Source organism: Polyodon spathula, chromosome 25, assembly GCF_017654505.1.
Source record: "Polyodon spathula isolate WHYD16114869_AA chromosome 25, ASM1765450v1, whole genome shotgun sequence".
In the NCBI taxonomy this organism is placed as follows: Eukaryota; Metazoa; Chordata; class Actinopteri; order Acipenseriformes; family Polyodontidae; genus Polyodon; species Polyodon spathula.
Window position 1 is genome coordinate 9,732,122 of NC_054558.1, and position 24,657 is coordinate 9,756,778.

At 43.2% G+C, this 24,657-nt stretch overlaps 1 protein-coding gene across 2 annotated transcripts; it reads left to right on the forward strand.

Moving 5' to 3' along the window:
* mapk13 (mitogen-activated protein kinase 13) lies at positions 1-21,831 on the forward strand. Of its 2 annotated transcripts, XM_041228074.1 has the most exons (12): positions 1-253; positions 7,293-7,422; positions 8,543-8,601; positions 8,720-8,825; positions 9,995-10,024; positions 12,992-13,039; positions 13,671-13,785; positions 14,564-14,635; positions 16,122-16,201; positions 17,034-17,112; positions 17,831-18,004; positions 19,020-21,831. In XM_041228074.1, the coding sequence occupies exons 1-12, from the start codon at positions 141-143 to the stop codon at positions 19,100-19,102; spliced, it is 1,089 nt and encodes a 362-aa protein (XP_041084008.1). In that variant the 5' UTR covers positions 1-140; the 3' UTR covers positions 19,103-21,831. The 2 variants fall into 2 exon arrangements, with proteins under 2 accessions (XP_041084008.1, XP_041084009.1); XM_041228075.1 differs by lacking the exon at positions 17,831-18,004.
* Positions 21,832-24,657: the final 2,826 nt, after the last annotated feature.

Here is a 24,657-nt window from a genome sequence, read left to right on the forward strand (position 1 = left end):
CGTCATTTGCAGTAACTTCAGCACAGCGCAGGCAGCTGCAGGAGTTCGTAGTGTGGGGATCTTTTCTTCCTGTGTTTGTTTATCTGAGCTCTGCACACAGAAGCATGTATTGTTATTGATCTGCATTACAAGATAGCATAATGAACCCCAAGAGGCTGTTTTACAGAGAGGAGATCAATAAAACAGTTTGGCAAGTCCCCGAGAAATACGTGAACTTGAAGCCAATTGGAAGCGGAGCTTACGGCTCTGTTTGGTAAGTTTCACTGCAGTCTGCTGCTGTTTGGATTTGTATTTTAAGACGAAGCTGATTTGCATGGGTCCTTTTTACTTTGGAGGTACTGTATTGCATATCCTATGTTTTTTTGTTTTTTTGTTGTTTTTTGTATATTTGTTTCGAGTTCACAACAACATCGCTTTTACATGCGCTTAATTAAACGGCACTGTACATTGATGTTGCAGTGTTGGAGATCATTTAAAGTTTGTATACTTCGTTGTGGGTACGGCACTTGCCACAGTACTTAACTTTATTTGAACAGCTTTATTGGTTTGCATGATTTCTACCTCAGGGCACACCCACGCAGCACAGACACATCTGTGTGTTTTCTTCTGTAAGGCTGCAGGAATAATTCAGATAGATAAATAAATATCAGCCCACACACCCTGCTGCTTGCGCAAGCAGCTTTGTGCCGATTTGAAAGCACGGTTCTTGATGATGGCATGTCTTGTTGCGCAGTATCGAGGGTTGCTTTATTTAACAATGTAGAATACTATACACACTAGAATACAATATCCTGGTCATCCCAAATTACATTGCTGTACCCGAGACATGCCCGCTTTCAACAGATGCCAGTTCCGAAACACAAATCCTTCTCCACGTTTGCGCAGTTTATTGCATCCTGTCCATGCAGTTTCAAGTGCAGTAGTATGAGTAACTGAGTGAGCTCCAAGCCAGCGGGTAAGAACATGAGATTTACATTAAGGTTAAGTACAGCTGAGATCTGGAAGACTAATATTAGGCTGTTATCAAAAGTGACAATTGTAGTTGTATGTGAAGCATTTACGAGCATGCAAGGGTTTCACATAGATCCAATTTCGTTCAATATATAAGTACATAATTACATTACAGCTATCAGTCCTATTGGAATGTAACTTCCTCTATTGACAGCAATGGCGTTCTTGTAACAAGACAAACAGAGTTGTAAAAACACCTGGCAGGACTTTTTAATTTTTTACAGAACAATGACTTCCAGATGAGAGGGGAGCTTAGGCATTACCAGGCAATGGAAACTTGTTGGAATTCCAGCTCTGTTTATGCGAAGTAATCCAAACACATTAAAGCAAATAGTCTATCTTCCAAGTTCTGCTAGTACTACCCCCAGAGTATGAGCACAGAGCCCTGCCATCTGTCTCCACCATTTTTGGACACTGCACCGGTTAATGACACATGAGACAGATTCTAAAGATCCGAACTATGCTGGATCGTAATAGAACTGCTTGGTGCATTTAGCGTGTAGTGGTTTCATTGTGCTAGGTGCATTTAGCACAGTGTTCAGAGTGGTTTCATTGTGCTAGGTGCATTTAGCACAGTGTTCAGAGTGGTTTCATTGTGCTAGGTGCATTTAGCACAGTGTTCAGAGTGGTTTCATTGTGCTTGGTGCATTTAGCACAGTGTTCAGAGTGGTTTCATTGTGCTAGGTGCATTTAGCACAGTGTTCAGAGTGGTTTCATTGTGCTTGGTGCATTTAGCACAGTGTTCAGAGTGGTTTCATTGTGCTTGGTGCATTTAGCACAGTGTTCAGAGTGGTTTCATTGTGCTTGGTGCATTTAGCACAGTGTTCAGAGTGGTTTCATTGTGCTTGGTGCATTTAGCGCAGTGTTCAGAGTGGTTTCATTGTGCTAGGTGCATTTAGCACAGTGTTCAGAGTGGTTTCATTGTGCTTGGTGCATTTAGCACAGTGTTCAGAGTGGTTTCATTGTGCTTGGTGCATTTAGCACAGTGTTCAGAGTGGTTTCATTGTGCTTGGTGCATTTAGCACAGTGTTCAGAGTGGTTTCATTGTGCTTGGTGCATTTAGCACAGTGTTCAGAGTGGTTTCATTGTGCTTGGTGCATTTAGCACAGTGTTCAGAGTGGTTTCATTGTGCTCACAGTGTTCAGAGTGGTTTCATTGTGCTTGGTGCATTTAGCACAGTGTTCAGAGTGGTTTCATTGTGCTTGGTGCATTTAGCACAGTGTTCAGAGTGGTTTCATTGTGCTTGGTGCATTTAGCACAGTGTTCAGAGTGGTTTCATTGTGCTTGGTGCATTTAGCACAGTGTTCAGAGTGGTTTCATTGTGCTTGGTGCATTTAGCACAGTGTTCAGAGTGGTTTCATTGTGCTTGGTGCATTTAGCACAGTGTTCAGAGTGGTTTCATTGTGCTTGGTGCATTTAGCACAGTGTTCAGAGTGGTTTCATTGTGCTTGGTGCATTTAGCACAGTGTTCAGAGTGGTTTCATTGTGCTTGGTGCATTTAGCACAGTGTTCAGAGTGGTTTCATTGTGCTTGGTGCATTTAGCACAGTGTTCAGAGTGGTTTCATTGTGCTTCATTGTGCTTGGTGCATTTAGCACAGTGTTCAGAGTGGTTTCATTGTGCTTGGTGCATTTAGCACAGTGTTCAGAGTGGTTTCATTGTGCTTGGTGCATTTAGCACAGTGTTCAGAGTGGTTTCATTGTGCTTGGTGCATTTAGCACAGTGTTCAGAGTGGTTTCATTGTGCTTGGTGCATTTAGCACAGTGTTCAGAGTGGTTTCATTGTGCTTGGTGCATTTAGCACAGTGTTCAGAGTGGTTTCATTGTGCTTGGTGCATTTAGCACAGTGTTCAGAGTGGTTTCATTGTGCTTGGTGCATTTAGCACAGTGTTCAGAGTGGTTTCATTGTGCTTGGTGCATTTAGCACAGTGTTCAGAGTGGTTTCATTGTGCTTGGTGCATTTAGCACAGTGTTCAGAGTGGTTTCATTGTGCTTGGTGCATTTAGCACAGTGTTCAGAGTGGTTTCATTGTGCTTGGTGCATTTAGCACAGTGTTCAGAGTGGTTTCATTGTGCTTGGTGCATTTAGCACAGTGTTCAGAGTGGTTTCATTGTGCTTGGTGCATTTAGCACAGTGTTCAGAGTGGTTTCATTGTGCTTGGTGCATTTAGCACAGTGTTCAGAGTGGTTTCATTGTGCTTGGTGCATTTAGCACAGTGTTCAGAGTGGTTTCATTGTGCTTGGTGCATTTAGCACAGTGTTCAGAGTGGTTTCATTGTGCTTGGTGCATTTAGCACAGTGTTCAGAGTGGTTTCATTGTGCTTGGTGCATTTAGCACAGTGTTCAGAGTGGTTTCATTGTGCTTGGTGCATTTAGCACAGTGTTCAGAGTGGTTTCATTGTGCTTGGTGCATTTAGCACAGTGTTCAGAGTGGTTTCATTGTGCTTGGTGCATTTAGCACAGTGTTCAGAGTGGTTTCATTGTGCTTGGTGCATTTAGCACAGTGTTCAGAGTGGTTTCATTGTGCTTGGTGCATTTAGCACAGTGTTCAGAGTGGTTTCATTGTGCTTGGTGCATTTAGCACAGTGTTCAGAGTGGTTTCATTGTGCTTGGTGCATTTAGCACAGTGTTCAGAGTGGTTTCATTGTGCTTGGTGCATTTAGCACAGTGTTCAGAGTGGTTTCATTGTGCTTGGTGCATTTAGCACAGTGTTCAGAGTGGTTTCATTGTGCTTGGTGCATTTAGCACAGTGTTCAGAGTGGTTTCATTGTGCTTGGTGCATTTAGCACAGTGTTCAGAGTGGTTTCATTGTGCTTGGTGCATTTAGCACAGTGTTCAGAGTGGTTTCATTGTGCTTGGTGCATTTAGCACAGTGTTCAGAGTGGTTTCATTGTGCTTGGTGCATTTAGCACAGTGTTCAGAGTGGTTTCATTGTGCTTGGTGCATTTAGCGCAGTGTTCAGAGTGGTTTCATTGTGCTTGGTGCATTTAGCGCAGTGTTCAGAGTGGTTTCATTGTGCTTGGTGCATTTAGCACAGTGTTCAGAGTGGTTTCATTGTGCTTGGTGCATTTAGCACAGTGTTCAGAGTGGTTTCATTGTGCTTGGTGCATTTAGCATGTTCAGAGTGGTTTCTTGTGTTCAGAGTGGTTTCATTGTGCTTGGTGCAGCACAGTGTTCAGAGTGGTTTCATTGTGCTTGGTGCATTTAGCACAGTGTTCAGAGTGGTTTCATTGTGCTTGGTGCATTTAGCACAGTGTTCAGAGTGGTTTCATTGTGCTTGGTGCATTTAGCACAGTGTTCAGAGTGGTTTCATTGTGCTTGGTGCATTTAGCACAGTGTTCAGAGTGGTTTCATTGTGCTTGGTGCATTTAGCACAGTGTTCAGAGTGGTTTCATTGTGCTTGGTGCATTTAGCACAGTGTTCAGAGTGGTTTCATTGTGCTTGGTGCATTTAGCACAGTGTTCAGAGTGGTTTCATTGTGCTTGGTGCATTTAGCACAGTGTTCAGAGTGGTTTCATTGTGCTTGGTGCATTTAGCACAGTGTTCAGAGTGGTTTCATTGTGCTTGGTGCATTTAGCACAGTGTTCAGAGTGGTTTCATTGTGCTTGGTGCATTTAGCACAGTGTTCAGAGTGGTTTCATTGTGCTTGGTGCATTTAGCACAGTGTTCAGAGTGGTTTCATTGTGCTTGGTGCATTTAGCACAGTGTTCAGAGTGGTTTCATTGTGCTTGGTGCATTTAGCACAGTGTTCAGAGTGGTTTCATTGTGCTTGGTGCATTTAGCACAGTGTTCAGAGTGGTTTCATTGTGCTTGGTGCATTTAGCACAGTGTTCAGAGTGGTTTCATTGTGCTTGGTGCATTTAGCACAGTGTTCAGAGTGGTTTCATTGTGCTTGGTGCATTTAGCACAGTGTTCAGAGTGGTTTCATTGTGCTTGGTGCATTTAGCACAGTGTTCAGAGTGGTTTCATTGTGCTTGGTGCATTTAGCACAGTGTTCAGAGTGGTTTCATTGTGCTTGGTGCATTTAGCACAGTGTTCAGAGTGGTTTCATTGTGCTTGGTGCATTTAGCACAGTGTTCAGAGTGGTTTCATTGTGCTTGGTGCATTTAGCACAGTGTTCAGAGTGGTTTCATTGTGCTTGGTGCATTTAGCGCAGTGTTCAGAGTGGTTTCATTGTGCTTGGTGCATTTAGCACAGTGTTCAGAGTGGTTTCATTGTGCTTGGTGCATTTAGCACAGTGTTCAGAGTGGTTTCATTGTGCTTGGTGCATTTAGCACAGTGTTCAGAGTGGTTTCATTGTGCTTGGTGCATTTAGCACAGTGTTCAGAGTGGTTTCATTGTGCTTGGTGCATTTAGCACAGTGTTCAGAGTGGTTTCATTGTGCTTGGTGCATTTAGCACAGTGTTCAGAGTGGTTTCATTGTGCTTGGTGCATTTAGCACAGTGTTCAGAGTGGTTTCATTGTGCTTGGTGCATTTAGCACAGTGTTCAGAGTGGTTTCATTGTGCTTGGTGCATTTAGCACAGTGTTCAGAGTGGTTTCATTGTGCTTGGTGCATTTAGCACAGTGTTCAGAGTGGTTTCATTGTGCTTGGTGCATTTAGCGCAGTGTTCAGAGTGGTTTCATTGTGCTTGGTGCATTTAGCACAGTGTTCAGAGTGGTTTCATTGTGCTTGGTGCATTTAGCACAGTGTTCAGAGTGGTTTCATTGTGCTTGGTGCATTTAGCACAGTGTTCAGAGTGGTTTCATTGTGCTTGGTGCATTTAGCACAGTGTTCAGAGTGGTTTCATTGTGCTTGGTGCATTTAGCGCAGTGTTCAGAGTGGTTTCATTGTGCTTGGTGCATTTAGCACAGTGTTCAGAGTGGTTTCATTGTGCTTGGTGCATTTAGCGCAGTGTTCAGAGTGGTTTCATTGTGCTTGGTGCATTTAGCACAGTGTTCAGAGTGGTTTCATTGTGCTTGGTGCATTTAGCACAGTGTTCAGAGTGGTTTCATTGTGCTTGGTGCATTTAGCACAGTGTTCAGAGTGGTTTCATTGTGCTTGGTGCATTTAGCACAGTGTTCAGAGTGGTTTCATTGTGCTTGGTGCATTTAGCACAGTGTTCAGAGTGGTTTCATTGTGCTTGGTGCATTTAGCACAGTGTTCAGAGTGGTTTCATTGTGCTTGGTGCATTTAGCACAGTGTTCAGAGTGGTTTCATTGTGCTTGGTGCATTTAGCACAGTGTTCAGAGTGGTTTCATTGTGCTTGGTATATTTATATATAGTATTCAGATATTCATATGCTTATTTATATATGTTCATAGTGGTTTCATTGTGCTTGGTGCATTTAGCGCAGTGTTCAGATTATTTCATTAGCTTATGTAATGTTAGTTAAGTTACATTGTAAAGAGGTGTTTCATTGTTACAAGCACAAGAATGTGCTTGGTAAGTTTAAAGCTGTTTTATAAAAGTACTGCTGGGCAGGGATAAAATAATAAATACGACTTCCCACAAACACTAACTGAGGGAAAAAAAACAAAGCCAACAACTAGATTTGTTCCCAGAGAAAGGAAGTGGTATCATAATATGAAACCTTGAAAATATATCTCACTTTACTGACGCTACCGGTGTCACAATGCAACGAGCACACGGGCGCGCAGTGTCTTCTGGGAGTAGTAGTTTATCTGGTACATGCCGAAAGGTGTTTCCAATCAGCAGAAATGCAGAGGAAAACTACAACTCCAGTCATCCACGCGTGGGAACAACGCCGGCATCGCATTTAGCTTTTTGTTTGGATTTCTTTTTTTCTGGTCAAAATCGCCTTCCACTTCACTCATAATCACACATGCTCATTAAAGCAGTGCTTCAGCAGGGGGCGGGAGGGTTTGAGTTGCTCCTCCAATTAAAACCAGGGATCAGATTACGTCATCTGCCGTTGATAGCACTGTACTTTGTGTGATTATTGCAGATCGGAGTTTGTAACAGAAGCTTGCCTCCTCTAAGGCGCTGAACTGCTGTTACTGTAGGAATGTTGAATTAGGGTTTAGGTTAATTTTTTTATTTTTTTTTCATTTTAGACAATATTTTTGTTTTATTGATCATTATTATATAATACTATCTATCTATCTATCTATCTATCTATCTATCTATCTATCTATCTATCTATCTATCTATCTATCTGTCTATCTATCTGACATTTTGAGGAAGCCTTCCCTCTTCTAAGGCGCCTCCTTGGGTTCAGAGGGCACTTGTACTTGTGCCGGGTGGATTAAGCATGGTGTTGTTTGCCTATTGCTTTCTCCCAGTTCAGCCATCGATCTCAAAACGGGAGAAAAAGTGGCCATCAAGAAGCTGCATCGGCCGTTCCAGTCAGAGATCTTCTCCAAGAGAGCTTATCGGGAGCTCAGGCTGCTGAAGCACATGAAGCACGAGAATGTGAGTGAGGTTTCCATGGGAGTTGGCTCAGAGCTGGGAAACAGGCAGGCTCTCTGCCTTCAGTCGAGCAGCCAGGGAGCAATTAGAATACACAGTGTTCAGACACACTGACCTGTTCCATCTTGCATTGGAGTGCTGTTCTAGAATGTGGGGGCGGGTGATTGAACACTCTGCTGTTCAGCCAACAAGACCATCGTTGCCCTTTCTTGCTGTAAATTTGAAGTTTAGTCTGCTTTTCCATGCTAACACCATGCTTTCCACATGCTTGAACCATGCACTTAGCAAATGTTTTTTAGCAATGCTTCACCAGGCATGTCTGATTTAGCTGTGCTTTGTTCTACTACACTTGTATGCTTTTGTCACAGTACATTATCACGTGGTCCATTTCTTCAGCGCCTGTCAGGCGCGTCAGGTCCAATTTATTTTCACTCTTGCTGTTTATTTTACACACTCTATGTTTGTTGTTTTATTCACAGTAAAACACGTTTAAAAGGCCCTGCATATCAACAGGACACTCAATACTCCAGCCAAGCGCCACCCCGTGTTCACTGTATTTATTACATACCTCTTCATAGTCGTGCCTACTGATAAATCATCTCATGATCATTTGTTTTATCACCAAACTCCTCAATAATGCGATCCAAGTCATGATTTTATTACTATAACATCTCAAAAAGCTTGGCAAATGTCTGTGATATTCTTTGAGTGCTGGATGCGGAAGCAGCTGTCTTGTTTGTTTATGTCTGTGGTGAAGGGACTATGCGTATTGCTCAGATCCGCCTTTTTTTTTTTTTTTTTTTTTTGGCTCCTATCAGTCTCACTTGGGCATTGAAAGGTTTTATCATCTTTTTCCAGAGAAAAAAACGACTAGGTACCTGTGCTTGCCATCTTTTTGATGATGTCGGACAGGGTCTGACATTGAACCGGAAAGGGTTAATGTCATGAGTTCATGAGAAGCATTGATAAACATGCATGATATCCACCCCAGAACCCTGAACTGCTCTCCATCAATATTGAATCTAAAAAGCAGCTGCAAGAGCAGTAATAGTGAGTGTGGAGTATAGCGCTATTGTAACCCTGCGGTGTGGAAAGTGTTAATGCGTCTCACTCCGTGCATCAGGTAATCGGGCTCCTGGACGCCTTCACTCCTGCTGCCACTCTAGAGGACTTCCAGGACTTGTGAGTCTCTTCCCTTTCATTTGTTTAAAGCTGATCCTGCTTGTTCCATTGCCTGTAATGAGTACCGTGGACAGGCGTGCCTTCTGTTTCCCAGCTCATCCCTGCTCTTCTCCCCCAGCTACCTGGTCATGCCTTACATGGACATGGACCTGTCGAAGGTCAAGGGCGTGCTCTCTGAGGACAAGATCCAGTTCCTGGTTTATCAGATTCTGAAGGGACTCAAGGTGGGTTGGGTTGGAGACTTGTAAGGACGGATGGATTTACTTTTATTGTTGTTTAAAATTTTGCTGCAGCACAAAGTTACTTTGCTATTTTTTTTAACCATGTTAAAAAAAAGTTAACTAGGAACGTTGTTGTAATGTACAACATAAATGCATGTAGCCCTTATAAAAGTAGTGGTAAATGTATAGTGTAACCATGGGAAAAGCACAGCAATAATACAGTGGCATGCTTTTATAAAGGGGGAGCTCTTGAATTCCAGTTCTGTCAGTGCCCTGATAGAACTCTGTACTCTTGTCTGTGTTTGTGCTTGCTTGTTGAGTGGTGATATTCTTTAACTCTTGTCTGTGTTTGTGCTTGCTTGTTGAGTGGTGATATTCTTTAACTCTTGTCTGTGTTTGTGCTTGCTTGTTGAGTGGTGATATTCTTTAACCCTTGTCTGCTCTTAAATGAAATCTGGAGGCCAGTCCTGTTTGTTTTGGTTCTGCCTTCGATGGCGAGTTTGAACTGAGTAGGTTTTGCAAAGCCGAAGTGAGAACTAAAAAACACTGACAGCCACTGAAAGCAGTTTTAAAATGGAGCTGCATGAGATACAAGCTGCACTGGACTGTGAAGAAATGTTTCATTGGTATTTACTCATCTGTTATGAAGGAATAACACATCGAGTGTCTATTTGGCTACTGTCCACTCGTTTACACCTGACAGGAATATTTATATTCTGGCTTGGGTAGCCGCTCTAAAAATGCTTGATGTAAAGTTGGAATTTCAGTTTCAGTATTCCAGTCCTAGCAGATGCAATCCCAGCTTGGATAGTCTTTATTATCCCACCCCAGGAGATGCCTATCTGAAGGACGCTTACCTGTTTAGTTATATCTTCAGAACTGCTGCTTCAAGTGTGATACACTTTAGTATAGATTTAGATTGGCACACATTCTTGAGGGGATCTGAATTCGGGTCACGGTGATCTACTTATGCAAGAGTTCTGGCTTCCAATTGGTTAGGAGTAGTGAGGGCTATAGATTGAGAACTGCTTATTTATTTCGCTGTCCCGTGGGGCAGGTCATTGTAACCCTGCTTTCATAGTTTTGACACCAGGAGTGTGTTGTGCTCATTGTGTCCGTTTTGAATTGTGTGATTGTCTGTGCATCTCATTGCTTTCCTCTTTCTCTTGCAGTATATTCATTCGGCAGGAATTATTCACCGGGTAAGTTCAACTTCACTGGCTTATACAGTATGTATACTAGGGGTGAACAGAGCTTTTCCATTGACATCCTGCTGTGCTTACAACATACAACCACTAGGTTGCACTGTGTGCTAAGCAAGAAATCTCATTTTCCAAGGAAGGAGAAATGAGAGGAATTGATTGCAGCCCTTTCCCTGCTGTCCCACAGCCAATAAGGTTTATCAGGTATTTCAAAATAATTTACTTTGATGTATTTCATTCACGGGAGTGTCAGATTTTCATTAATCTGAGGTTAGTCTGCTCTTTGATTTTCTGTATCTGTGCTTCAGTCTTTCTGCAGGTCTGATATCAGCCTGTGTTATGGTTGTCTGCTCTGTAAGCAATGGCTGCCCCCCTCACTCTCTCTCTCTCTCTCTCTCTCTCTCTCTCTCTCTCTCTCTCTCTCTGTGCTTCAGTCATTCTGCAGGTCTGATATCAACCTGTGTTGTGGTTGTCGCTCTGTAAGCAGTGGCTGTCCTCCCTCTATCTCTCTCCCTTACAGGTTCACTTTCACACTGCTCTGAGGTCTTGGGTTCTGCTTCCACCCTTCCTGAAGCAAGCTTACAGCAGCAGCAAAGCCTCTTCCCTGCAGGCTCCACGTTGCTCTGTGTGACGTGCTTCTAGTGAAACTACAATTCCAGCACAGACATGCTCGCCTCCAGCCCTCGTACATTCACTGCCTGTTCCTTTGAGTCCTGGGAGTGATGGGCGACTCACCCACTTTTATCAGTGAAGCAAAGTTCTGAGAGTAACTCATTTTGCTAGTAGCTCAGTAGCTCGCATTTTAAAAGCCTGTCTGCTCCTCTGCCTTGTCTAGGTTAATTGATACATTTGAAAGGATTCCAGTTCTGACTCTGCTAATGGAAGTCTTTGGTTTCAGTGTGTCTGTGTGTGAGCGGGACGGGTCAGAACGTTTTGGCATCACTTCAAAAATATTTGGTTTGTTTGGAAGCCTTTATGAAGGTGAACACAAGACAGGGCTGGAGCTGAGGGGCTGCTAGGAATCAGATCCGCTGCCCACAGCCTGCTCTGACCCGCTCCGATCTGCCCAGAGTCTGCTGCTGCTGGTTACTGTCACATCATCAGAACACCTTGTTCAAGACCGGGTACATTGTGCACTCAGGCCTGTCTGGCTGCCTGCTACATCTACAGGCATAATTACTCCACATTACGTCTTCTGAAGCAAGAGGGAAACAAACCGACTTCTACAGTAACAACTCTCAAATGGAATTCACATTTTTCCTCCCAGTTGGTGCAGAAGCAATGAATTACACATGAAAGGCTGAAAATCTTTATAAATTTGTGTGCATTCTTTGTCGTAATATTATTGCAGTCTTGACCAGTCTCAAACTGATTGCAGGAAGAGTTCTGACTAGAATTGCTACTCGCAGTGTGTAATGGGTGTTCTGATTTGAACTAGCAGCAGCAGTTTGTATTTGAATGAAAGCTATGAATGTCTTGAGGCTGTATCTGTGGACTGGTACAGGGAGACAGAGTATATGTGGACTGGTGCAGACAGAGAGACAGAGTATATGTGGACTGGTGCAGACAGAGAGACAGAGTATCTGTGAACTGGTGCAGACAGAGAGACGGTATCTGTGGTCTGGTGCAGACAGAGAGCGTATCTGTGGACTAGTACAGAGAGAGAAAGAGAGAGACAGCTTATCTGTGGACTGGTACAGAGATAGAGAGACAGTGTATCTGTGGACTGGTACAGAGAGAGAGACAGCATATCTGTGGACTGGTACAGAGAGAGAGACAGCGTATCTGTGGACTGGTACAGACAGAGAGACAGTGTATCTGTGGGCTGGTACAGACAGAGAGACAGCGTATCTGTGGGCTGGTGCAGACAGAGAGACAGTGGTAGTTTTAATTGAAGGACGGTTTGTTGAAAATCCTGTTACCCATGATTTTGACAATTTAATTGGGAAGTAATTGCTTAAGTTGCAAGATCCTGAAATTGCAGTCTTGCAGGCTTGTCTGCACAGTGATTGTTTGAACTTCCGGAATCAAAATCAAACCCACAATTGTGCGCTGCAGCGTGCGCTATTGCAGAATTATGTTCATGAGATATGAGGGAAGAGGCAGCGTGGGGATCCACATGGATTATAAAATCACTGGCACAGCTGCTTCTGAAAACCAAACTAGCTTGAGGAAACACATGGCTAGAATGTTAGGGCTCGGTTACTGCCAAACACTGAGAAAGCAGTGGACTACAACCCCTGTTTTGAATCAAGAGTTCAAGAGTCCTCTCAGCACCTCTAAATACACTTTAGCAATCTGCAGTGTGAAATGAAAACCCTCCTCAGGATTGTTGGCTGCTAGTGGCTGGCAGCTCCTTATCAGCACATGTGTACTCAGTGAAGCAGGGACCTTACTATTCTGGAAACGTCTCAGCCTTGCTAGTTGCTGTTTGCTGTCTCCTCTACACATCCTGTTCAAAAAGCCAGTGGCAAAGAAGCTTTAATTCACACCAGCTGCAAGAACCTAATACACATGCACACAGACCCTGTTAAATGGAGCATTTTGTTTTAGAATCTGTTTATAAATCCTAGGTAAATGTGTTAACCATTATTACCAAGCAAAACCAGTTGAGTACAATAACATGTTAATGCCACATTGCTTCTGTAACGCTTCATGCTGTGCTAGAAAGGAATTCTGAGGTTTTGAATGCCTTAGTTACATATTCTTACAATGCTGTATCATTAAACTAAACTGTATTGTTTATAACATGCTTTATTTACCTCTGAATTATTCCTTGTTTAGTACAGATCCTTAAACCTAAAGTGTTATCAAACCATATGCCACGATCACCATGCAATAACAATCCATGAGATGCTCACTGTTTGCCTCCTTGCTATTCATGGTTTTTCTATTCAGCATTCGGTGTACCTTATTCAGGCCCCGTTTCACAACCATCACACCTGACACCTCTTTTATAACCTGCAGGATCTGAAGCCAGGAAACCTGGCCATTAACGAAGACTGTGAACTAAAGGTAATTCTGCTACATGCATCCTAAATAATACCCTGGTGTGGGAGAGCGCTGTGCTGCTCTGTACACATTTAAACAGCACTCCATTGACAAGAATGAATTACTAAGTGTGACTTTTAAAGATAGATATCTATAGTTAGTTAGTTAGTTAGTTTCTTTCTTTTGCTTTTTATTGCCCAGGCAGATTTTGTTTCTTGCTTTTCATGTGGGCAACATCTGAAAACATTCCACACACATGTGACAGGATGCACATGTGTCAAACTTTACTTGTTTTTACATGGTGCATTGCAGTAAAACTTAATTATGAGGATGCCAATAAGAGTGTTGTGAATTGTTCATTCCTTTCATGTTTTGCTTCCACTACTGCTATTTGTGTTTTAATGTTTCGCCTGGACGATTTGATTTCAGTGTTCCAATCTCACTTTTTCAAGCCCCAGTGCATACAGCAGGCATCAGAGTCTCATGTCACAACAGACAGTTCCAGCCACGAGTGAGATTTCTGCAAGCTCTCTCCCGCTGCCCTTGTGAAACTGTGAAAATCATTTGTCATTCCAAATATACATATGAAATAGTCAAACCCCCCCCCTCCACACACGATAAACGCTGCTGGATTCTATCCCCCTGCCCCTCCTAGATCCTGGATTTCGGTCTGGCAAGACATGCAGACCCTGAAATGACCGGCTATGTGGTGACACGTTGGTACCGAGCTCCAGAGGTCATTCTCAACTGGATGCACTACACCCAGACTGGCAAGTCGCTATCTTGTCTTTCTTTCTTTGCAATACTTGTAGTTGTTTAAATGAACCAACTCATTCTACAGACGATATTAAACCTGGAGTGGTTTTGCCCCTCAGGGCTGGAGTCACCCATCTTCTCTGTGAGCTTGGCAGGCAGTCTTAGCTGGCACTGTCTCTGTTTATGACCGGAAAAGCCACGAGGCTTATAAACAAGTGATACAAACTGCATCCAAGGACAGCATGACACTTTTATATATCAATATAATAAATGCATTGCAGACAGTAACAGCCCTGTGTTACAGCCAGGGTTCTGTAATGCAGGGCTGGATCGTTGTCTTTGTAAGGAGCACTGGGGAGGGAGTGTGGAAGAACATCTCCCTGAACAGTGATGTCCGTGTGTTATTATCGAGCACTATATTCTGGAATTTGAAATACTAACTTTGGATACTGTTTGAATTCTGGAAACTGGTGTTGTTTTTTTTTAATCTTTTGCTAAATTATTATTATTTGTTATTTAGCAGACGCCTTTTTCCAAGGCAACTTACAAAGACTAGGGTGTGTGAACTACACATCAGCTGCAGAGTCACTTACAACAACGTCTCGCCCGAAAGACGGAGCACAAGGAGGTTCAGTGACTTGCTCAGGGTCACACAATGAGCCAGGGACCTGCTGGTTACAAACCTGTTTCTCTAACCACTGGACCGCATAGCCTAGAAATCACAAGTAGAAATGCAATGGTATTACATCACATGTTCCTGTACTAACCCACCTACCTTTCTTTCCTACACAGTGGATATTTGGTCTGTCGGCTGTATAATGGCTGAAATGTTAATTGGCTGCACCCTCTTCAAAGGAAAGGACTGTATCCTTTGTTTCCTCAGTGTTTCAGCTTGAAAGGAAAGGACTGTATTGTTTGTTTCCTGAGTGTTTCAGGTTGAAGTGCACAGCTGAAGTGCATGTAGAGAGGGGTGCTTCCTTTCTGTTCATGGGGAGGGGGAGGGATATTCATTTGATATGTTCCAAGATCAGCATCTGATCGATGGGTTTCTGTGAACCTGAGAGACAGCTCTCCTAAACCTCTGTGTGTGTAATCAGTGATGTTCACGGCCCTGCACTGGGGTTTCTGTCAGAGACAGCTCTTCTAGACCTCTGTGTGTGTAATCAGTGATGTTCACTGCCCTGCACTGGGGTTTCTGTGAGAGACAGCTCTCCTAAACCTCTGTGTGTGTAATCAGTGATGTTCACGGCCCTGCACTGGGGTTTCTGTCAGAGACAGCTATTCTAGACCTCTGTGTGTGTAATCAGTGATGTTCACTGCCCTGCACTGGGGTTTCTGTGAGAGACAGCTCTTCTAGACCTCTGTGTGTGTAATCAGTGATGTTCACTGCCCTGCACTGGGGTTTCTGTGAGAGACAGCTCTTCTAGACCTCTGTGTGTGTAATCAGTGATGTTCACTGCCCTGCACTGGGGTTTCTGTGAGAGACAGCTCTTCTAGACCTCTGTGTGTGTAATCAGTGATGTTCACTGCCCTGCACTGGGGTTTCTGTGAAAGACAGCTCTTCTAGACCTCTGTGTGTGTAATCAGTGATGTTCACTGCCCTGCACTGGGGTTTCTGTGAGAGACAGCTCTCCTAGACCTCTGTGTGTGTAATCAGTGATGTTCACTGCCCTGCACTGGGGTTTCTGTGAGAGACAGCTCTTCTAGACCTCTGTGTGTGTAATCAGTGATGTTCACTGCCCTGCACTGGGGTTTCTGTGAGAGACAGCTCTTCTAGACCTCTGTGTGTGTAATCAGTGATGTTCACTGCCCTGCACTGGGGTTTCTGTGAGAGACAGCTCTTCTAGACCTCTGTGTGTGTAATCAGTGATGTTCACTGCCCTGCACTGGGGTTTCTGTGAAAGACAGCTCTTCTAGACCTCTGTGTGTGTAATCAGTGATGTTCACTGCCCTGCACTGGGGTTTCTGTGAGAGACAGCTCTCCTAGACCTCTGTGTGTGTAATCAGTGATGTTCACTGCCCTGCACTGGGGTTTCTGTGAGAGACAGCTCTTCTAGACCTCTGTGTGTGTAATCAGTGATGTTCACTGCCCTGCACTGGGGTTTCTGTGAGAGACAGCTCTCCTAGACCTCTGTGTGTGTAATCAGTGATGTTCACTGCCCTGCACTGGGGTTTCTGTGAGAGACAGCTCTCCTAGACCTCTGTGTGTGTAATCAGTGATGTTCATGGTGCTGCACTGGGGTTTCTGTGAGTGACAGATGTGGGTGAGGTCAAGGGGTGAACTGAGAGGCTCAATGTTATTGAAGCTCCACCTCAGGTCACAGAGTTGTCCTTGACCTACGATGACCAGACATGGATCAGCTTACTGAGATCGTGAAGGTAACGGGGGTCCCAGGACCGGAATTTATTCAAAAGCTGGAGAGCGTCGAGGTAAACCATTATGCTTGCAAAATCAACCCATGTTGCACATGTTGTTATTAAAACTTCCTCCTGTCACGCAGTAAGTACACATTTTAAATAGAAAAAAAAGATTGAAGCGAAATAAATTAAATAAAAAATGTAATTCAAATTCAATGATGTAGACAGAGAAAAGCACCACTGTGCTAACAAATGAGAATCAGATCTGCTGCAGTACTCTCGCTCTCGTTAGAGGGCAGTGCTTGTGACCGCTTCTCAGAGCAGTAGCTGTAATCTGCTGTTGTGTGGCACCATTCCAGGATCTCAAGCCTTGCCCTCCGACAGCAGTCCCACAGACTCCAGGTACTCTTTCATACAGTGTCTCAGCTTCATACTTAGTCAAGTCCTCAGGCTGACACACTGACGGTGAGACACAGTGAACTTCATTTCACATTTGGCTCAGCAATGTGATTAACAGCTCTGAAGATGTCGGAACACACTGCATTTAGTAGTTTAACTGCAATATGCTGGTGTTCATCACTAGACAATTCTAAATGCCGCATTTAGTGTCTCTGTGGATTGGGTTGGATTCTAGGTTTATTAAGTCTCTAATTACTGTGTGTTTACACAATAGTTAGTAAATACACGTGAACTTACACATAATTACAATGTTATTATGCATAGTTACAATGTACAATTTTCACATTAATTACATTTGCTAAGCAACTACTATGCAAATCCACAGAGACTCCTTGTAAAGTGTTAGTGGATTCTGACCTGTGGTGTGAATAGGTCTTCGTGCCTCTCCTCTAAGCTGAACTGCATGCTTTATTTGAACAGCTTTCTTTTTGTTTATGACTAACAGGCAAAGAGTTACATCAGATCTCTGCCGCATTTCCCAAGAAAAGACTTCTCCCTACTCTTCCCTAGAGCCAGCCCCTCTGGTGAGTCCTTCAGAGAACATAAACCAAGTGGAATATCCACCAGATCTGGCTGTGAAGTCGAATGCACGGGAGGGTAACCTCCAGAAGAGCAGTCGTGTTTCATTGTGAAGTGGAACAGTTCAGGGGGGAGGGGAGGGGATGTGCATTATATACTGTGGAGAGCTTCTCAACAGCACAAGGGGTTTAAATGGAACAATTCAGGGGAGGGGAGGGGAGGAGAGCTGCATTATTTACTGCATTGTGTGCATTACAGTTCATCAGGAAAGGAAATGTGCGAGGTATGCATAGAGCTGTTTATTGGAGGGGATTCTGAAGCCCATGTGAAAGGGTTTGTCTCAAACCCCCATAGACAGTGGAAGGGTTTCTGTGGAGTTGTTGACAGATCTTTATTGCACTGTACTGTATTATGTCTTTTTCAGTATGAGCGGCTGGTGTTTGATTGGGGAGATCAGTTTGCAGTAGCACACCCAGCCCAGAGATGGGAATAAGACCCATTGCATAGCAGTTTGATCAATTCTTGGTTTTGCTATGAGTTTAACAAGATACACCTGAGCTTGTTACCTCTACAGCTATGGCCAAAAATTAACTCATTTTGCTTCATAAAGTTGAGTGAAACTGTCTGAATAATGATACATTAACACTGAATTACATACCGCATTGTAGTTTTCCATATACCTGACCAAAAACTGACAAATTGATGTGTTTGTACCCACCTCAGCGGTGAACCTGCTGGAGAGGATGCTGGTCTTGGATGCAGAGCAGCGCATGACGGCCGCAGAGGGGCTGGCTCACCCGTACTTCGAGCAGTACCGTGACCCAGAGGAGGAGACGGAGACTGCACCATACGACGACACGCATGAGAAAGCAAAGCTGACTGTCACCGAGTGGAAGAGTAAGGGACCAGCATAGCGACCAACGCGCCAGACGTAGAGAGAGGACGTGGGACTTCCTAGAGACACAGGGACAATGATGGACAGCCCAGAGACCCAGGGAGAGGATGTGGGATAGCCCAGACCCAGGGGGAGGATGTGAGACAGCCCAGAGACACAGGGAGATGACGTGAGACAGCCCAGAGATACAGGAAGATGACGTGAGACAGCTCAGAGACAGGGAGATGACGTGAGACAGCCCAGAGATACAGGAAGATGACGTGAGACAGCTCAGAGACAGGAAGATGACGTGAGACAGCCCAGACACACAAGGAGAGGACATGGGACAGCCCAGACACACAGGGAGAGGATGTGGGACAGCCCAGACACACAGAGAGAGGACATGGGACAGCCCAGACTTCCCTTAACAAAGTCTGTACTCACCACTGGCTTCTGAATATCATACAGGGATGGAAAAAATACTCCTATTGCATTGTAGTTTCACCCACATGATTAGCCACAGTGTACAGATAACAAGCTCAGATGTGTCTTATAAAACTCATACTAAAACCAGGAATGGATCAGATAGCTATGCAATGCGAGCCTTATTTCCATCCCTAGTCTAGTGCCTCTGAAATGGCAACACGATGCTAGCTCTGCTGAGCCTCTCTACCTTCTCATTTTGTTACAAAAAAGGACACTTAAAACATCACCCCCTGGTGGATGACAGTGAAATTGCAGTGGGAAATGAAGTTTCAGTAAATAGGAAGGGGGAGAATTAATCTGACCAGTCTCATAGCACTGGCTAATTTAAAAAAAAAAAAGCCTCCAATGTCTCAAGTTCAGCTTGGCGTAGATGTGCAGTATGTGAAGAATGTGTGGATGGAAATGATACACAAAGTGAATCCAACAAGAATCCAATAGTTAAGATCACTTTAGTGTTTCATACCTGTGTCAAGTTACTCAAACTTGGCCTGCTTGCTAATGAGGTTTCTCTCTCTCTCTCTCTCTCTCTCTGCCTCCCTCCCTCCTCTTTAGGGCTCTGCTTCCATGAGGTGACGAGCTTCATCCAGTTCCCACGCAGGGAGTCCAAGCGGAGGAACACTTTGGTGCTGACGTGACTCGGACCGCGAGAGGAACGACCTGGCTCCAACATTGCTGAATATCTGCACCACCGAGTAACTAAACCCAGAAAAACAAACAACCACAGAAATCTGCGACTGACCCAGAGCCAGTCCGTGAGGAACGTCAAATGACTTCATTTCACTTAGAATTTCCACTTTGGGAGAGACAGTACACCTGCTGCAACACTAAATGCAATGTGTCATCTTAAGAGTGAAAATTCCAGTGCAGCTGACACAGTGTTGCTTCCAAGGCAGAGTTTGAAATGGCACATTTTGGTTTATTCTTGAGTGATCATTACTGTGATCTAACTCGATAAATACAATTTCGGGACCAAAACTACAGTCTACTGCAAAACCAAAAAACATTTCTTTAAACTTCTGCTCTTGTTGCTGAACTATCCTTGCAAGGAATATATTTAGGTTTACTTGATAAATGCAGTTTTAGCCTTTATCCTCCAGCTCTTGGAAAGTTTTGGCCAAATCTTAAAACGTCCCCTACAGCTGGAAAAGGATCCGATACCTGTCCTTCCGTTGCACATGCTCGACGTCTCCTGGGCTGCTCTCTGCCATCGTGGATGTGAAATATTCAGCAATAAGGGGTTTTAATATGTGTCCACCTTGTCATCCTCTCTGCAACACATATTTAAATAATGCATAATATAGCTTTTTGTATTAGGGATGGATAGGTGAAATGGTAGTCGTATCAGCCCAGAGACGATCCGACAGAGAGGAGAGGTGATACATTTATTGGACAAGCCTCTTCTTCAGGTGAAAGCAGAAAAGAAGAGACCTTTGAGGTCTTCAACGCTTGTGATTTAGTCCAATAAAAGGGATCCCCTCTCCTTTTCTTCGTATTGTGATGTATTTCTGTGCTTTGTAAAGCTTTTTCAGGTTATTTATTTTGGCCACAATTGACCCATACCATATTTTGTCAAGCACACAGCATAATTCCCTGCCAGGTCTGTGCAAGAACACCGCAGTCTTCCACTTCATTACCACACCAGAGGGTATGGCCCACGACCACCACCAGCCTATAGCAATTGTGTGAACCAGGATCATTATAACTTTTTATACTCATTTAATGAAGGTTTTATCTGCCACAGATGTTCTCTAACATGACTCTAAGGCAAGAGATTGCCGAGCTTCAGAAACAAATAGAAATTCTTAGAAGCATATACAAAACCGAGCAGTTTCTTGATAGTAGCTTTAACCAAATTAATAATAACAACTGCTGTGAAGTTCTGTGAAGTATTAAATGTATTGCCAGGTACTATTAGTATCAGTAGATGAGTTGGTTAACATCTCCAGCACCGCCATGACTAACATTTTAGAACACAGATGGAAGGGTATGAATCTGCGTGTTCATTACTGCATGGAAAAGCCATCAAGCTAAAGATAGGAAGACTCTGTCCCACGCTAGATCTTCATACTATTGCAACAAATACAAATAATCCTAGGTTTCTTTTTAATTCCATAGATAAATTAGTAAATCCACCTTCTAATATGTCTACCCCCACCATTGATTGCAATGACTTCTTAAAGTATTTCCAAAATAAAATACTGGACATTAGAGATCAGATTTTACAGACTCCATCTATTATGGACCATTCTTACTTACCTGAACCAACTAGACCTGATAGAGCGACGCTGGAGGCTTTTTCCTTGATTACCTTAAAAGACCAGACAGTGTTAGTTCCGCATGTGAAACCTGCTTGTTCCCTTGATCCTATCCTGACCAAATTATTAAAAGATGTATTCTGTGTTATTAATGCACCCATTTTAACAATTCTAAATGAATTGCTTTCCTGTGGTGTAGTCCCCTCAGCGTTTAAGGTTGTGGTGGTAAAGACCATGCTCAAAAAAAAACAACCTGGACCCTAAAGCCTTTAACTATAGGCCAATCTCCAATCTGCCCTTTTTGGCAAAGGTTCCAGAGAGAGTTGTTGCCAACCAATTACACAAATTTCTAGCATGTAATACCATATTTGAGAGTTTGTCAGGAGGTGTCCTATCTTGGTTTAGTCCTTATATTTCTGGTAGGTTTCAGTTTGTCTATTGGGGAGATGAAGTCTGATTTGTCAGATGTTCTGCAGGGCTCTATCTTGGGTCCTTTGTTGTTTTCATTATATATGCTACCATTATGTGACATTATCCGCAGGCGTGGCGTGAACTTCCATTGCTGTGCAGGTGACACTCCTCAGCTGTACTTGTCTCTGGTTCCAGGCAATCCTTCTACTGGGGTGCTATCAGCTGCTCGCCTTGCTGACATTGTGTTGGCTGTCACAGAGCTTCTTAATGTTGAATTCTGATAAAACAGAGGCTGTGTGGGCTCACAGCACCAACTAAAGAATATCAGTTTACGTAAGCTAGATCTTAGCAGTCTCTAATCGGAACTAAAACTGGAAATGAGAAACTTGGGGGTCATTTTTTGTCCTAATGTATCATCTGAGAACCATGTTAGGAAAATGATTAAAGTATAATGTTATCATTTGAGAAATATAGATAAACTTACACCTATTATTACTGTACCTGGCGCCAAGATGCTAATGCATGCCTTTGTTTCATCAACAATTGACTCTTGTAATGCACTTTTCTCTGGGATTCCAAAATGTTTGGTATCATCAAATGCCACTCCAAGAATACTAACTAAAACCAGAAAAAGTGAACATATCACCCCTATCTTGGCCTCTTTGCATTGGCTCCCTGTGCAGTTTAGAACACATTAAGACTTTGTTTTTAATGTATAAAGCCCTCAGTGGATTAGCACCCAGTTATTTCCAGGAGCTGTTGACCCAGTGCACTCCTAGTCGCACTCTTAGGTCCCGGGATGCGGGCTGCTAGTTATTCCAGGGTGAATGAAAATGGTACGGGAGGAAGGCTCCAGCACTAGGGAACTCTGCCTCATTCTGTCAGAGAAGCTAGGACTCTTACTGCCTGTAAATGAAGACTCAAAACTTATCATAGTTTTTCATTGTACAATATAACTGCTTTTTGTTGTCCTTCTGTCATTTCAAACTGTATTCATGTTCCTACGCTGTTGTTTTTGTTCATTTTATATGAACTGGTTTTCTTTCTCTTACCAAATTTTGTACTTAACTGCCTTACAGCGGATTGATTTTTTACTTTGTGTAAATGCCTTGGGGTCCATGTGACAGAAGGTGCTATATAAATAAATAAATGAATAAATAAACCCTGACAGGCTCAGACTTCGACCCCAATGCAAGTGCTACGAGGCTGGTTTAAAAACTGCGAAGGCACTTGGCCTGGACAGTGAGCCATGCATGCAATGCTTTGTGCACAGACCAGGCTCTGTACAGGGTTGTGATGATATCTCTCTCTCTCTGACAGACATCAGCAGTGTTGCCAAAGCAATTAAATTACATATCATGAACAATATATTTACAATAATAATAATAATAATAATAATAATAATAATAATAATGACCACTAGTATATAGAATGCAATGCACAGTAGTGATAGAAAAGCAATACCCCCTTGCAGAGTGCTCACTGTTTGCCCCTCAGGTTGTGGCATGCTGCTACACACTGGGCAGCCAGTGGGGCTGTGTGTCCCTCTCCCAGTAGGACGGACAGTTTTTCTGGAAATAATTTTTAAGGAATTTGTCTCTTGTTTGGGAGTATTTCACACAGTGTAGGAGAAAGTGCATCTCTGTCACCCTTATATCTGTTTCTCTATGGAGATAATCTACAAAGTCTAGAGCCTTAGGGTTGGACGAGTGGATTATCCCTTACATTCAACGCTACCCCAGTGCAAACACTAACAGAACCTCCATCCTCTAAAGAAAATAAATTGGTGTATTCCCTGAAAACTAGCAGAAGCATTAGCTGACAACAGCATTTTCAGCAATGGGAGAACAACAGTTCGTTCATATAGGCGCTCCTGGTGCAGCAGCACACGAGGTAGGGGTAACACTGCACCATCATGGGACTGCAATGAGAATCACCAGTGCGCATTGCTTTGTAACTTGGGTGTGTCAGGTATGAGAAGGGCTCTCACTGTGGTACCAGTCTACTAGTGGCCCATGCTGGCCCTGCCATTGAAAGGCAGATATATCACTGACAGTAAGATTTGGAAAGGTTTGCTGTTTCCTTCTCTGGAACACTCCTAGCTCTCCAATAAATGCAATGCAGACCTGTGTAGTACTCACTGTAACTGGGACTGTAAAAACATTAATTTGTTCATATTTAATCATCAATTCCCCACCCTATCATCAAAGACCCAAAGAAAGAGCGTAAAGACTTTTTTTTTAAAAAAGAAGAAAAGTCTTACTAAGGTTCAGTGCTTTAGAGGGCAGGAAAACAAATATGGGAGGAGGAGGGAGCGAACATTGGTAGTGAAGGGTAAGGAAACCGCTGAAAAAACAACAACATTGAAGGTATTCTTGGGTCTTCATTCTTGAGATGTGTACTTTTAAATAAGAACATAAGAACATAAAAAAGTTTACAAACGAGCGGAGGCAATTCGGCCCATCTTGCTCGTTTGGTTGTTAGTAGCTTATTGATCCCAAAATCTCATCAAGCAGCTTCTTGAAGGATCCCAGGGTGTCAGCTTCAACAACATTACTGGGGAGTTGATTCCAGACCCTCACAATTCTCTGTGTAAAAAAGTGCCTCCTATTTTCTGTTCTGAATGCCCCTTTGTCTAATCTCCATTTGTGACCCCTGGTCCTTGTTTCTTTTTTCAGGCTGAAAAAGTCCCTTGGGTCGACACCGTCAATACCTTTTAGAATTTTGAATGCTTGAATTAGGTTGCCACGTAGTCTTCTTTGTTCAAGACTGAACAGATTCAATTCTTTTAGCCTGTCTGCATATGACATGCCTTTTAAGCCCGGAATAATTCTGGTCGCTCTTCTTTGCACTCTTTCTAGAGCAGCAATATCTTTTTTATAGCGAGGTGACCAGAACTGCGCACAATATTCAAGATGAGGTCTTACTAGTGCATTGTACAGTTTTAACATTACTTCCCTTGATTTAAATTCAACACTTTTCACAATGTATCTGAGCATCTGGTTAGCCTTTTTTATAGCTTCCCCACATTGTCTAGATGAAGACATTTCTGAGTCAACAAAAACTCCTAGGTCTTTTTCATAGATTCCTTCTCCAATTTCAGTATCTCCCATATGATATTTATAATGTACATTTTTATTTCCTGCGTGCAGTACCTTACACTTTTCTCTATTAAATGTCATTTGCCATGTGTCTGCCCAGTTCTGAATCTTGTCTAGATCATTTTGAATGACCTTTGCTGCTACAACAGTGTTTGCCACTCATCCTACTTTTGTGTCATCTGCAAATTTAACAAGTTGTTAAATGTATTGGAGCTAGTCCTACCTATAAACCAAGTTTAAAATCAGCTACAAGGTTCGGTTATTTACTTTAATGCATGTACACTAGTTATCCCAGTTACAGGGGCTACTTCAGACAGGCAGATCGAAGGGTTAAAACACTTCACTAATGTGAGAGAACATAACCAAACGCTGGGGGTGACGGGCACCAGCAGCTGTTTCGGTGGATTCTGACGTCACGCCGAA